This window comes from Opisthocomus hoazin, chromosome 6, assembly GCF_030867145.1.
Source record: "Opisthocomus hoazin isolate bOpiHoa1 chromosome 6, bOpiHoa1.hap1, whole genome shotgun sequence".
NCBI classification, from domain to species: domain Eukaryota; kingdom Metazoa; phylum Chordata; class Aves; order Opisthocomiformes; family Opisthocomidae; genus Opisthocomus; species Opisthocomus hoazin.
In genome coordinates, this window is record NC_134419.1 from 43,383,064 (window position 1) to 43,396,657 (window position 13,594).

General features: G+C 44.2%; 1 protein-coding gene across 4 annotated transcripts in view; it reads right to left on the minus strand.

Annotated features, from left to right (window-relative positions):
* Positions 1–13,263, minus strand: part of DLG5 (discs large MAGUK scaffold protein 5) — a 117,275-nt gene extending 104,012 nt beyond the window's left edge. For all 4 annotated transcript variants that reach the window (XM_075422945.1, XM_075422943.1, XM_075422942.1 and 1 more), the window contains exon 1: positions 12,708–13,263. In XM_075422945.1, the coding sequence (XP_075279060.1) occupies positions 12,708–12,999 (292 nt within the window). In that variant the 5' untranslated portion in view covers positions 13,000–13,263. The remainder of the gene's footprint in view (positions 1–12,707) is intronic.
* Positions 13,264–13,594: the final 331 nt, after the last annotated feature.

A 13,594-nucleotide genomic window follows, 5' to 3' on the forward strand; every position in this document is an offset into this window, starting at 1 on the left:
GTCTTTGTATCAAAGCAAGCAGGGAATGCTCACAACCGCACCTGCAGAGGAAGTTCAAGAAGTTTGCTCTCGCTTCTCCCAGCCACCCACTCCACGTGTCAGCCCTAAATCTCCGTGAGGCTCATCCACTCCACCCATGCTACGAAGCCAAGAGAGCCCAAGCCCAGGCTGGCTGGCGTGCCCACCTCTGACCCAGAGTTCCCAGAACACCTGAGCTGCAAGGCAGGTTGAAAGCAGCGTTCAGTCCTCCCCCCAGCCCAAGCCTAGGAAAGGTCACCCAGCTCTACAAACAGGCTCAGGGCTTAAGCAAGCACGTATCATTACCTGTGATCAATTTTTTTTCCCTTACAGAACTCCGCCCAGTTTTCATCGCAAAAGGAATCTTTGCAATGAGTTGCCTCATACTTTATTAACGAGACATTATTCGCACCCTGCTCTGAAGACACATTGTTTTCCCTCTTCTCCATGGCACAAGTCGACAAGCCCTTCAGAGGCGGCCGTTCCATTAACAGCATTCTCACACTTACCTCCACGATGTTTATTCCCAATTTTCGCACTAGGAAACTAAGGCAGAGCAATTATCATCAGTAATGCTGGATGTTCAGCTTAGACATCCACAAAATGGCTGAAACACAATTATACAGAAGGCAGTTGGCAAAGCAAGCTTCTCTCTAAAAGGCCATTTTTTAGGAGGATTATTTGAAGCTGAAATTGTTTTTTATACGCGCATGAAATGAGCATTTTTAGCTTGAGCATTAGCAGGTTCACGCTTAATGAAGCTCTTGGTGAACACAGAGCTGTCTGGAAGACTCAGAATAACAGCTTTTCCCTGTGAGGTTTCCAGCCAGAAATGCAGATACGTACTATATCTGATAGAGGCAACAGAATGAAACTTTCAGGGACTCACAGTTACTTTATTTAAACTCTATCCTTGATCTAGGAAAGGTTATAGGGAAAATTGTATAAATATATATAAAAAATGTATTTCATTATGCTAATAAATCCATTCAAAACCCACAAAGCATTTGCTTTGAAGTTAAAAAAAAACACACACATAATTTTGGTAAGACCTGTGATATGAATAAGCATTTTGACAAACCTGAATTCTATGTTCAGAGGGCTGCAGATGTACTTATTTACAAAAAAAACACCCAAACAACAAACAAAATAAACCACCCCGCCGAAAACCAACAACTGTTGGAGCAGAAAGACTGACTTCCCTAGATGACTTTTGTCCAAGATGAGAGAACTCAAGAACAAGTTCATTTCTTCAAGAACTTTCAAAAGTCCTTTCTGGAAAAGCCTAGCCACTGGTGCACCTTGCAATCCAACAGCCAAAGACAGCAACGCTTCGTTACGACTTCCCAGTGTACCACGCCTATTTATTACCTTTATTTACAAATACTCAGAACAACTTTTCTATCCAGAACAACATAAACATCGGACACCTGCGTTTCACATCACTTCTCCAAATCACAATTTATTTAATTTTGGGAAAAACATAACCGATCTTTATTCCTTTTGAGTCTCACTGAAAAAGTCGTTAATATAAGGACTCTTAAGCAAGTGCAGGGTTACTCGAAATTATGAAAAAAATTAAGTGCACTCAGTGATTTTCTGAAACAGATCTAGAAAAGAAAGCATTTTCAATACTAAGAATTCCACTTAAAATGTGGACACTATCCAGCATCTGATATTAGTTTGAATTAAACCAAAGGCCAAGGTCTTATGATCTAACCTACAAGGTCAGAAATCCTAAAGCCCCAGTGATCCAAAGTCACCTCCTCTCGCTGTCATAAAGACCAGGGAAGCTTTAGCCATGGCAATTTTATTATCTTTCATGGGCTATTATTTCACCACAATGCGCTATAAAAAGGTTTTAGTGATTACTGGGGGTTCGTGTCTTACACAGTAATGATAAAGTATGCAACCATAGTTCAGCAAAACTTTAATTTTGGGCTGGTTTTTCTCCTTTATTGTTCTCTTAAATCCATTGTAGGAATAAACTCTCTTTGATAAGAGAGAATAGGTCTTTAAAAGTCTCATCTACTTCCGATATAAAAATTTCTCCCCCTCAAAGTGTTTTTCATTACTAAAGCAGCACGCGTTAAAAATTTCGAACTTACACACAAAATACATTTGACGAGGTGAATTCACAGAATATTTTATGCGGATTCCCTATATCAGCTACTACAACCCCCAGACACAATCTGGCTTCCATGCCCATGAGAAAGCTAAACGGATTCAGAGCAAAACCAATAAACTCAGCACTGTATTGTTGCAATGCAGAGATACAGAAGAATTAAAAAAGAACTTAACAGAGATGCTGAGCAACATGCCATGTAGCACCCTGAAACTCCTTACACAGGAGCACACCATATTGCACAGTATATGCAGCAAACTGCTCATCACCGCAGGCAGTTAACAGCCACGCTGCAATCCTTATAGTTTCCCCAGTGTGCCTTTACCTTCCAGTTATCACTGGAAAGGAGGAAATTGGCAGCCCCAAAAGAGTAAAAAGTTCAGTAGCAAAACCATACAAACGACCTGGCTTTTTGCAGCACTTAATGAATTTGCTACAGTTGGCTCTAAAATGAAATTGAAGTTTGACATTCTAGACGATATGATGGGATACTCCCTGGAAAATGAAATTTTCTACAAGTCATGTATGCACAGCACATCACTGAAGATCAACCAGTCAGCCAGAGATAGAAAAACAGCTTAATATTTACACACTGTGTTTTCGTCCAGTCCAGCACACATTACACATGGGTTTCAGCTGAAAACCATTGTACAGGACTGTCACCAACCCTGCCAGATGACAATTTCCTTAATGGATTTACTGATTTTCATATTAATACCAGTACTGTTGATATCCTACCAAGTCCCAAAAACCCGAGGCAGAAAGTATCTCTGACCTCAGTATCCGAAACTGCTTCTCAGCGTTATCAAAGAACCTTCTCCCGCCCAGTCAAAACACTGCTCTGACACGCAGCTCACAAAACGCTCCCGACTGCTGCAAAGATGCCAGAAAAACAAGAACCAGGGTAACAGATTAATATATTCGCATTATGAGCTCGTGTAGCGTACCTGAAAGTGCTGGCCTACACACTTTCAAGGTCAGCGATTTAGAAAAATAACTCACTCAGTATCTCAAAGTTCATGTCTGCAGTCTATACATAAGTCAGCTTCATGTTACTCAATGAGGTTTGGGGTTTTTTTAACCCATTAAGGCAGACTAATCAGACCCTTAACCTAAAGAAGTAGTCAATGCATCTTACAGAAAGTGTGTTTCCCTAGCATGCCCCAATGGTAACGAGAAGCCTTGGAAACTTACATTTCTCCAGCAGAAAAAGCAAACGCTGCCTGCTCACTGGCAGAGTATCAAAGGAAAGCTTTTGCAGCATATCTGAAGCAAGAGGAAACAAACAGGCAGTCCGAGCATCCCAAGGACCACTGCCACAGAAAGCAAGCAGGAGGCTGAGCAAGCAAGTTACATTTTTTAATACTCCTTTCTGTTAAACAGGAAAAACAATACACTTCAAGGTGAAAACAATCTAACTGAAAGTGAACTCCCTCTTGAGAATACCTCTTTTGAGATTTTGAGGGGGTTTAGTCTTGCTTTTTGTGATATCATTATTGTTAAAATCCAGGTTGTACCTACATAGCTCGTTCTGAGTCTAGCCCAACTCAAGAGCTACATGATGGAGCAGCTCAGGACAACAAGAAGCCAGTCAATCAACTAAAAGACTACTGTTGTTTAAGGCTTGTTTGGGTTTTATTGTTTTTGTTTAAGACTTAAGCTTTGTATATTATTTTTAACCACACCTACGTAAGCCAAATGGACTTTAACAAACTGAAAGAACAAACCCATTAAAAATACAAAACACACCCCATCTTCAGTTAAAGGTTAAGCGAGCTCTCAAGTAACATCACTCTCTCATAAAAGCATTCAGAAGGGAAAAACCAGACTGGATATTCGTGCTTGTTTTAAAGATTAAGAACTGACATTAATACCTGAATATTTTCATTGTGGTGATGCATATAGCCTCAAAGAAATCCTTGAGCTAACCTGAGGTTACCACCATTAAACACACGCTCACTTGCACACCAGCTGAAAACTAGCACATCATCACAATCTAAAGTAGACCTTCATAAAAATCATTGCAAATGTTCCCAATATCCTGTATGAAGCGTTTAAGAGAACTTCAAAACTGCATAACAAGAAGCTTTCCTGAAAGAAGTCACATCTGTCAATCTCCTGTTGACATCCAGCTGAAGACCTCCCAACAACCCCATCAGCCTCTCTTTCTGCAAAAAGACCACAGGCGAGGAAGACAACCTGAAATTGCTTCAGAGCTCCAAAAGAGCAAGATCACGTGGTTACCCAAGTCTCAAAACCATCTCTTCCTAGAGTTATTTCTCCACAAAAGCATGCAACAGGAGAAAGCTATCCACAAGAAAATCAAACACAAACAAGAAACAGAATCAATAAAGGAGAGAAATAGAATTCTATGCTTATTAAAACAATACATGAACATCTATGTAGCAATTTAGCAGCTGTATTTGGTAATTTTGATATGGATATTTACCACACCAGCTTTATTTCCCCAATCCAAATGTTCTGATGCTTCTAAGACAACCCACACATGCACACATGTGCCAGCCTGTCTGTCTCAGAAAGACAGAATATACTTGAAAAGAAAGAATTTTGGTGCGCCATCATCAACAGGACATAGCTCACCCGCACCAAGTGAGTCCAGAATTCCAACTGTCATTTTACATCAATCCTCAAGGAAAACACCTCAACTTACGCCACATTTTGAGCACTATTGAGAAGCAAACAGCCACCAGCCTCCCTTCCCGAGGCCCAAGCGCACAAGTGGTACTTCACTGAAGACGTTGTCTTATCCAAAGAGCTTAGTAAGCAAGGCCTGGATCATGCCAACACTTGTACATGCCTAACCTGAAGCATATAAAAGGGGATTACTCACATGCTGGAAGGTAAACACATGAAGAATAAGCACGTTCATCAATCTGCAATTACGTTCAGGTAGAATAAAAAGCCAAGGAGAAAGGGGAGGGGGCACAAGAGGAAAGAGAGTTGTGACAAGGCATATTAATAATTATAAAAGCGAAGGCTCCCTACTGAACTTTTCGGAAAGCTTAGAAATAATGATAAAGAACATTGGCTTTGAGGGTTTGGGGGTGAAAAGGAGGAAAATTTATTGGTTTGTCATCTGAATACACAATAAATTGTCACTTATGTATAAAGTCTGCCAAAAAACAACCCTTAGACTGCCCCTCTTTACTCAATCCCGCCAACTCTCCAGCTGAAACACTCACTGGTTTTACATTCTAGCTTGCTTTCTTTCTCCAGCTACAGGCCAGCTGCATGCCTGGAAAGCTTCTGACTCAGGGCAGTATGGCCTATTTAAAATTCAATTCCTTTAGCAGCCAACTCAAAAACAGGAAAATAAAAAAATATTTTTCTAAAATACAAACAGCAGCTCTCCAGAACAAACTAACTAATGCTGTGAACAAGCAAACTGCTGAGCAACTCAACTCAGGAACTGTGAAATTGGAGGCTTTAGAAATTATGAGGAATAAGAAGGTGGGGGTTATATACAAAATGACTTGCTCTTAACTTCCTCCAACATCAGCTTGGGTCAGAAGGACCTTCCAGTTCTAGTAAGTTACTCTGTATTGCCTAGTAATCATACACTGTCAAGAAAAATATCCTTAAGTGTTCACCCCATGTGGCCAAGTACTTCCATCGGCTTCTTCACGATCCGTCAATTCCAGGTACACCAACTGCTACCACCAGCTTCTCAAGCCTGCAAAGGGTGCCCCGTGGAAACCAGGCTCCTCTTGCACAACAGCTTACAACAGGAGTTCCCAAATTTAACCTTACATGTTAGCTACAACAGCCAGGGATGCTGGTATTACCACCTGCCACCACCAACACACCTGCCGGTGCACCACAGCCTATGGCAAGCACACAAATTTATCACTTGTACAGGAAACATTGTACGCTAGGTATTTTGAACAGGTTTCTAAGCTACAGTGCTATGTCCTTCAATATCTTAGTAATTCTCTCTTGCACTGACAAGAATTAATATACCAGAGTAACACCGAGAACTCCAGAACACGGCCCCTTCGGAAAAGCCAGGTTCCAACATTCAAGACGCACCAACAACACTTGTCTCTTTAGGGGACAGCACCCTTCTTTCACACTTTCAGTAGAAAAGCATCGTTTAGCCTCAAGCCAAAGCTCAGGCGTGTGACATTTCCAGCTCCTACAGCAGAATGACTCAGTTCTAAATGATCATTGTTCACAATAAAGCGGCCAATGACTTGCATCTTGAAGGTCACAAATAATGTTTCAGCATTGACGACTCAATGTCATCTGAAAAGTCACAGAAGCCTAGATGCCTCAACTTCGTTACTCTTTTCATAGAATGTTACATGCACTAAGTTTTGCCATCTCGACCAATAGTATGAACTTTACATAAGGAGTTGTTTTCACTTTATTCTATGTACGGCATTTTCAAATTGTTTATATAAAAAAAACCCCAACCCCCCCCACAGGAACTAACTGCCTCATACTGTAACACCCAAAACGTGCTGGGGACTGAAGAGCTCTGAAAGATGAAACTTCTGTCCTTGAGGTCTTACAGCATAAGAATGGTTAGAAAAAAGTGAAAAGTAGAGGGAATTAATCAAGACTTACTGGTATCTTTCTAATGACTGGGTTTTGAATAAGGAATTGTAATGCTACAAAATAATAATTGAAAAAACAATTAGGAATAAAAGGAGCAAGATACAGAGAGTTAGCAGGAGCAAGGCAAGCTAAGCAACAAATTGAAAAAGACAAAGAAAAAATGAGAAAGTGGTAAAAAGCAAGCAGCAAAAGAGAAAAAAAAGAAAAAAAGAATGAAAGAATGCTTAGCTCAAACTGCAGACTGGAAAGCCCAAAGTCACTACCCCTGCGGTGGCTGTGGTCTTCATTATCTAGACCAAAGGTCTAAAAAACTCACAGCAACCAAGGCTGGTTAAAGGTACCAGACAACAATGAGACTCAGAATGGTAGCTAAATCAAGTTACAGACCTGAAACCTCTGAGACGGGCAATCTTTAACAAAAAAGTAAGGAGCCAGTTACAGATGTTGGTTTTTCTTACTGATCATGTCTGAAAGTGAAATTCCTGCTTCTATTTCAGGATATTCATAGAAGTAACAAGCTAAAAGAACCACTCAAAAATTTATGTCTCTGCTCTTTTCTGCAATTTTTTAAGAGGCCAAGTCCTGTCTGTGTCCAAAGCAGCTCAACAGCTGTATCCACCGATACCACAAAAATTATTATTATTCGTTTTACACTGATGAAAACCATGTCCCCATGAGTTTATTCTGGCCAGCTTTCTTTCCACCCCCTCCCCGAGCACAACAAAAATTTAATTAAGAACTACCACCCTTGGGATCTGTGAACTACTAAAACACACGTTTCCTTCTTTGGGATCGAGAGCCTGCTTCCATTCACTCACTATTAGACTTTTCAGGGGGAATACCCCTCCGGACACTTGCTCGAAACTTCCTTCATTTTTTAGCCTGGCAATTCCAAGAGATACCACAAACCTGAGACCATCAGAAGACACAGGTACTACAAAACTAGCACTGGGTATTTTATCAAGTTTAATTACTGCTCAGCACTGCTCAAGACCTGTACTTGTCCTCCTAGCGCAACTTCTGAAAGCTGCCTGCTTTTTCATCTGCGCAGTTTAAGAAATCCTGTAACAAGGCTTGCGAAGCTACCCTGGGAGCTAATAACAGGTCTGGAAAAACCCAGACATGCTGCTCTACTTCTCCCACTCTTCAATTTTCAGTGACGGAAGGGAGTGTAAATTGTACTTAATTGCAAAATTGTCAGTTCAGCCCTTGAGTCAGTAAATTACGCATTTACAATCTCTCCTCATTCTCCCCCCTCTCCTTTCCCAGGGAAGGCATGCCTCCAGCATTACTTCTCATCCTCCCCAAGCAATTCTCCTGTCTTGTTCCCCCACCTCAGCCCACAGCCTCCCGAGCCTCACTTGCTCGTACAGCACACCACATCCCACCCCCACACCTCACACCCTTCCTCCACGCAGTCTCTCGGCTCCTCACACTCCCACTCCTGCTCGCCAGCTCCTCTCCCCAGTCACCAGTCAACGTTTTGTGGGGACCAGTCAACACTTTTGGGGGGGACAGGGAGGAGGGAGCCCAACACAGAGGCCCCGGCACCAGCCCCCAGCAGCCATTCTTCCAGCTCCCCAGGGACAACCTTGGAATTACTGCATTTCTTCTGGGTCTCCTCGCTGCCGTCAGCAAGGGAAGCGTGTCCCAGCTCTCCATCTCCTAAACTCATCCATACAGAGCTTGCCTTTGGTATTTGTTTTTAAATATGCTGAACTACTTCATAACTCCAAATCAGATATTGTCCGAAAAACTCCTTTTTTATAAAGCAGAGGGAGGAAGTTGATATAATCCCTCTAAAAAGCTATAAAAGTTTGAATTCTAACTTTTTCCTACTCCTATAAATCCCCACATTTACTTTTTGGACTGGAAATTAACATTTCGTCTCTGACCAAACAGAGTCAGAAAAATAAGTCATCTTAAATAATAAAAGGAAAACTTTCAAAGTCAATCTACAACCATCCTCCTTCTTTCCTTCTTACCCCCTTTAAAGAACTTTTTAAAAAAATGCAATCAATTTGGAATTTTAAATTTTGAAGTTCTAAAACTTAAATTCCAATCTTGAAACTGTTAAATAAAACCCTCTGAAGCCTAACATGCTCTGCTTTCAAAATCCACAATGGTGCTAAATCCTCGCAGGAAAACAGCCATTATGTTATGGTTGAGCTTAGAGACGCACACTCACTGACTGCAGCTCTATGGCTACAGAAGGAGACCCAACTGCTAATATAAAAGCAAACTGTGAATCGAAAAGTTTAATAGTTGTGAAACCAGCAGCGAAGCTTTTTAAGTTTAACAATCTACTCTGCTTGAGGATAAAGCGCTAGGAGTGCCTTTGTAGCCCTACAAGTTCATCTCAAAACCAAATTCCAAGCTTGACAACCGAACTTGCCTTTTTCCCCACTTGTTTAATATCACAAAAAGCTCTATGTTATCTGAAGCAGTCTAAAGCCTACACAGTCTCATTAGATTACTCGTTTAGCCCTTTAATTAGATTTAAAAGAAAACACATTTTTAATAGCACTTGTCATGATGAAGTATCTTCCACTGTATTCTTGTCTTGGACACATCTTATGTCACAAAATTCCCATTGTATTAACTAAAAGAATGAAATATTATCTGCTTAGCAAGATAGCCAAGAGATAACTTGGGTCAGAAGTGATTTATTTCCACATCAGAAGGGATACGGTAGTCTATCAGGATACAGGATTTCTCACATGCACGATGGAGGCAATTTGCCAAATCAAGTATTTAATAATAATCCACCCGTTGCCCCCAAAATAAATAAAAGCGCTTGGCACACTACTACAAGAATTAGTCCCTGTGCAAAGTACTGGGAGATTTAAAATCAGCCAGCGCTTTCACATGGACAGAGCCAATTTCTCACAGAAACTTTTGCACCAAAGCCTAAGGTAGTAATCAAAGTTCTGACTCAAGGAAGGACCAAACATGACTAAGCAAAACGGAGCAAATCGCGCTTTATTCAGCTGCTGCTTTGGCAGAAGGCAGTTTCCTCTTACACTTTGCCCTCTGTTTACTAACACTGTTAGGCATGCTATTCTCAAACTGGAAACAAAGCAAGCTTAAAAAATACACATTTTATTGGAGAAACTGACCCACAAACCACTATACAGGTTTAGGTTTAAAACCAGCAACTGGAAGGGACTCCAGAAGACAAATATATTTAAACAGGGACCGAACTGGGGGAAAACCTACAAAGAAAAGAAAGCTCCTTGTAACATAAAGACAGAGTTATCCATACTGGAAGTCTTTTGGCAGTTACTAGGACCCCAGTTCTTTCCCTTCAGCAGTCAGACCAGCTATTTACATCCCTCCGTGTTCTATAGATAAACACTTATAAAAGTGTCAGCTCTACACTGTCCAGCCAGCCACGAGAACTGTTGGGACAAATAACAGCCTGAGTTTCCGTCCGAGTTTAGAGATCACCTTTAAAGTCCAACAGAAGGTAATATTTAAAATCAGCACAAAGTAAAAGACAAAGTACACATCAAGTATATGAAAATGGGAGGGGAATCACTCACACTAATTTAGTAAGCAGGCTGCGTTCTGCAACTTTGAACAAAATTATGTTGCTGATTACCTTCCCGTTTCCCTCACAACAACAGCACATTGGAAAAAGAAATTAGCAAACACTGCTACAAGTAGTTACTGGTTATAAATGATTTCCATCTCCAACAAGCATTCAGGAGATGTGCTTTACATTAACCTCCTCTTCCATACAATACTAAAATTAAGTGATTCACCCTAAACTGTCATTTGTGTCATATACTAATGGTAATTTTAAAAATTAATTCAGTTGAGTACGTTCAATTAAAGGGATGCTTAAGACGCACATTTTTTGCCTTTAAGAATAGAGGCATTTTACATAACATAAGCCGAGGACTGCTTCACTTCAGTATTTTAAATAGAGAATCCAACAGTTCTCCTTACGACCTTGTTTACAGTCTGCAACTACACCCAAAGAGCGAAAAGCGACCCGACTCCTCCGCCTTCAACACCCCCAGTGAAATGGAGTAAAACTCCTAAGCAGCACGAGAAGAGCAGATGGGTGGTCAGGCTTCCCACAGGGAGACATGAGAGTAAAACCCAATTACACCTGAACACAGGTTGAAACAAGAACCTTTCTACTGCAGTTACCCTCGAACATTAACTCTTTGCATACCACACCCAGGACAAACTCGCCCATCGCCCAGAGTTTCTCAGAGGCGTTCAGCGGGTACACAAGCAGCCTCATCGCTAGTTACCACGAGACCTCCACAGGGGAGTAAAGTTGGAATGTTTACAGCAGCGTTTGAAGGCTCAGGCCCTTTACCTTCCTATGGGCATGATGGTTTATTCTTAAACTCGCTGTTAGCAATCTCCTGTGTACTAATTTGCAAACGTTGCTTATCGCAAGGGAAACAAATCCGTAACTCTCAAAGTTAGCTCTTTATCCCTACTGATAAATGAAAGTAATAAAATTTTAAGACCCACCACATCAGGGGAACATCCTTCCCCATACAGATGTTAATTTAACTCAGATTAGCCTCATGAACACATCCAGTCAAGGAGGATATAGTTCATTTTGCCAGTCAAGCTGCTTTTCCCTGGAGAGCTCAGTGTTGGGAGACATTTTGCAATTCCATCTTGTACTTCAAAAATAAAAAGTGTTACTATATCCAATGCCTACTTCGTTTTTTCCTGCCACTCACTCATGTTTCATACCTTTATTTTTAAGGCTGGAGAACGCTAGTAGCCCAGCACCATTAATGCATCTTCTCAACAAGACAAGACCGAGTATTAATCTAACCACACAAAAACATCATGGGTCCCATGCTGAAAGGCAGCGAGTGCCCTCGTCTCCCACTGATGTCAGACCACATAACGCTAGAAGTGCTGAGGTCTATTGTTCAGTCCATTTTTCCCCATCCTGTGAGGTCCTGCCATATAATCATTACAAAAGGCCATACACTATCATACATCAGCATAAAATGAAACAGTACGCACTTTTTGGTGTGTTTACCAAACCCCTAACACCAACAACACAATTCAAGTAAGGGCAGAGTACAGGGTGCCACTGCACATGCAAAGAACTATTTTCCAGGTGGAAGCAGCTTTTATAGAGTTTTATTTTCTTAAAGAAATGGTGTAGTTTTTAAGAGCCGGAAAGCTCTCGCAACGCAGTTCCTTGTGTAAAGACATCATCACCCCGCAACTCCCAAATGGGTAAGAAACCCAAAAAGCGACCCCACATTTCCGAATCAGCCAGCTTGGACACACGCTGGAAGAGAATACCCACACATCACTTGGCCAGCTGCACAGTCTGTACCTGCAATACAGAACTACCATTTATTTCAATGTATTTCTCATCTAGAAACGCACTTGCAAGGCCTTGTGCATCATCACCCAATCTTTTTTGTTAGTATCGTTATTATTTGAAAGCCTGGTATTGTCCACATAACAGTAGGCTACGACTTGTTTTGGAAGGGGGAGAACACGGGAAGACCTGCATGTCAAAGCCCAACTTGGTTAAGGGGGAGGTTTGCACTCAACAACTCTTCTCATCGGGATTTGCAGCCGAATGGATTGTTCTCCTGCTCTCACCGCCAAGCAGAGTTACAATAACGCAGCCTCACATCAACATACGTTTCTCCGGAGAAAAACAGTTACAATATTTATATACACGCACATCTGCCAGCCAGCCTGGCTCCGGGCGGGGAAGCCCGGTTCTGCCCGGCCGAGAAGCGACCGCTCAACACCCCCCCGGAGGAGGACAAACCCTTCGGGTCCGGCTTTCCCCAGCCGGCTCCGGGGTGGGGGGGTGAGCAACGAGAACCAGGCCGGGCTGGCTTCTCCCCAGGGCACCGGGCAGCATCCCCGGCACCTCCCGGGCACCCCCAGCCCCCTGTCCCGGCGGGGACGGGCGGGGGCACCCGCCGCCCTCCCCCTCCCCCTCCTCACCCCCCCCGGCCCCGCTCACCGGCCGTCTCCGCCGCCCCCGCCACGCCGTTGAGGTAGAGGATGGAGAGCAGGTGGGGCTGCGTCTTCTCCAGGGCCACCCGCAGGTCCTGGAAGTGGTCCCGCTCCTTGGCCAGCAGCAGGGCGATGAGCAGCTCGGCCTTCCCGCCTCCCGCCGCCTCCAGGTCGCGCAGGTCGCGGGGGCCGAGGGCTCCGGCGGCCTCCAGCAGCTCCACCACCTTGTCCACCTCGGTCATGGCCGGCGCCAGGCTCTGGCGGCACTGGGCGAGCAGCTCCTTGTGCTTCGGCTCCATGGCCGCCGCCGCCCGCCCGCCAAACTTCGCCCGCCGGGGCCCGGGCCCCGCCGCTCCCGGGCTGAGGGGAGGCGCCGGCTGCCCGCCCTCCTCCCCTCGGCGAAACTTCGTCCCGGGGAGGAGGCGCCGGAGCTCGGTCGAGGGCGGCTTCCCCTCTTCCTCCTACTCCTCCTCCTCCTCCTCCTCCTGGGGGCCGGGAGCCGCCGCCGCGCTCCCCTCAGGCAGCCGCCGCTCCTCTTCCTCCTCAGCCGGAGCCCCGCTCGCCGCCCTTCCGCCCCCCCGGGCGACCAAACTTCTCCTCCTCCTCCTCCTCAGAGCCCGGACGGGGGACAGCCGGGCACCCCCCCACCCCTCCCGGCGGGGCAACCCGCGGAACTTCGCTGCTCGGCTCGCTGCAGGCCGCGGGGCGAGGAGGAGGAGGAAGAGGGTAGGGAGGAGGGGGAGTGAGGAGACGGCTTCAGCTCCAAGCGCCTCCTTTCATTCGCGGGCTCCCGCAGCCATATTGGTTGCACAAGGCTGCCGCCTGCGCCCGGACGGAGCCGCGGCAACCCGCCCGCTCCGCTCCTCTCCCCCGGCCCGGCCCGGCCCCGGCCGC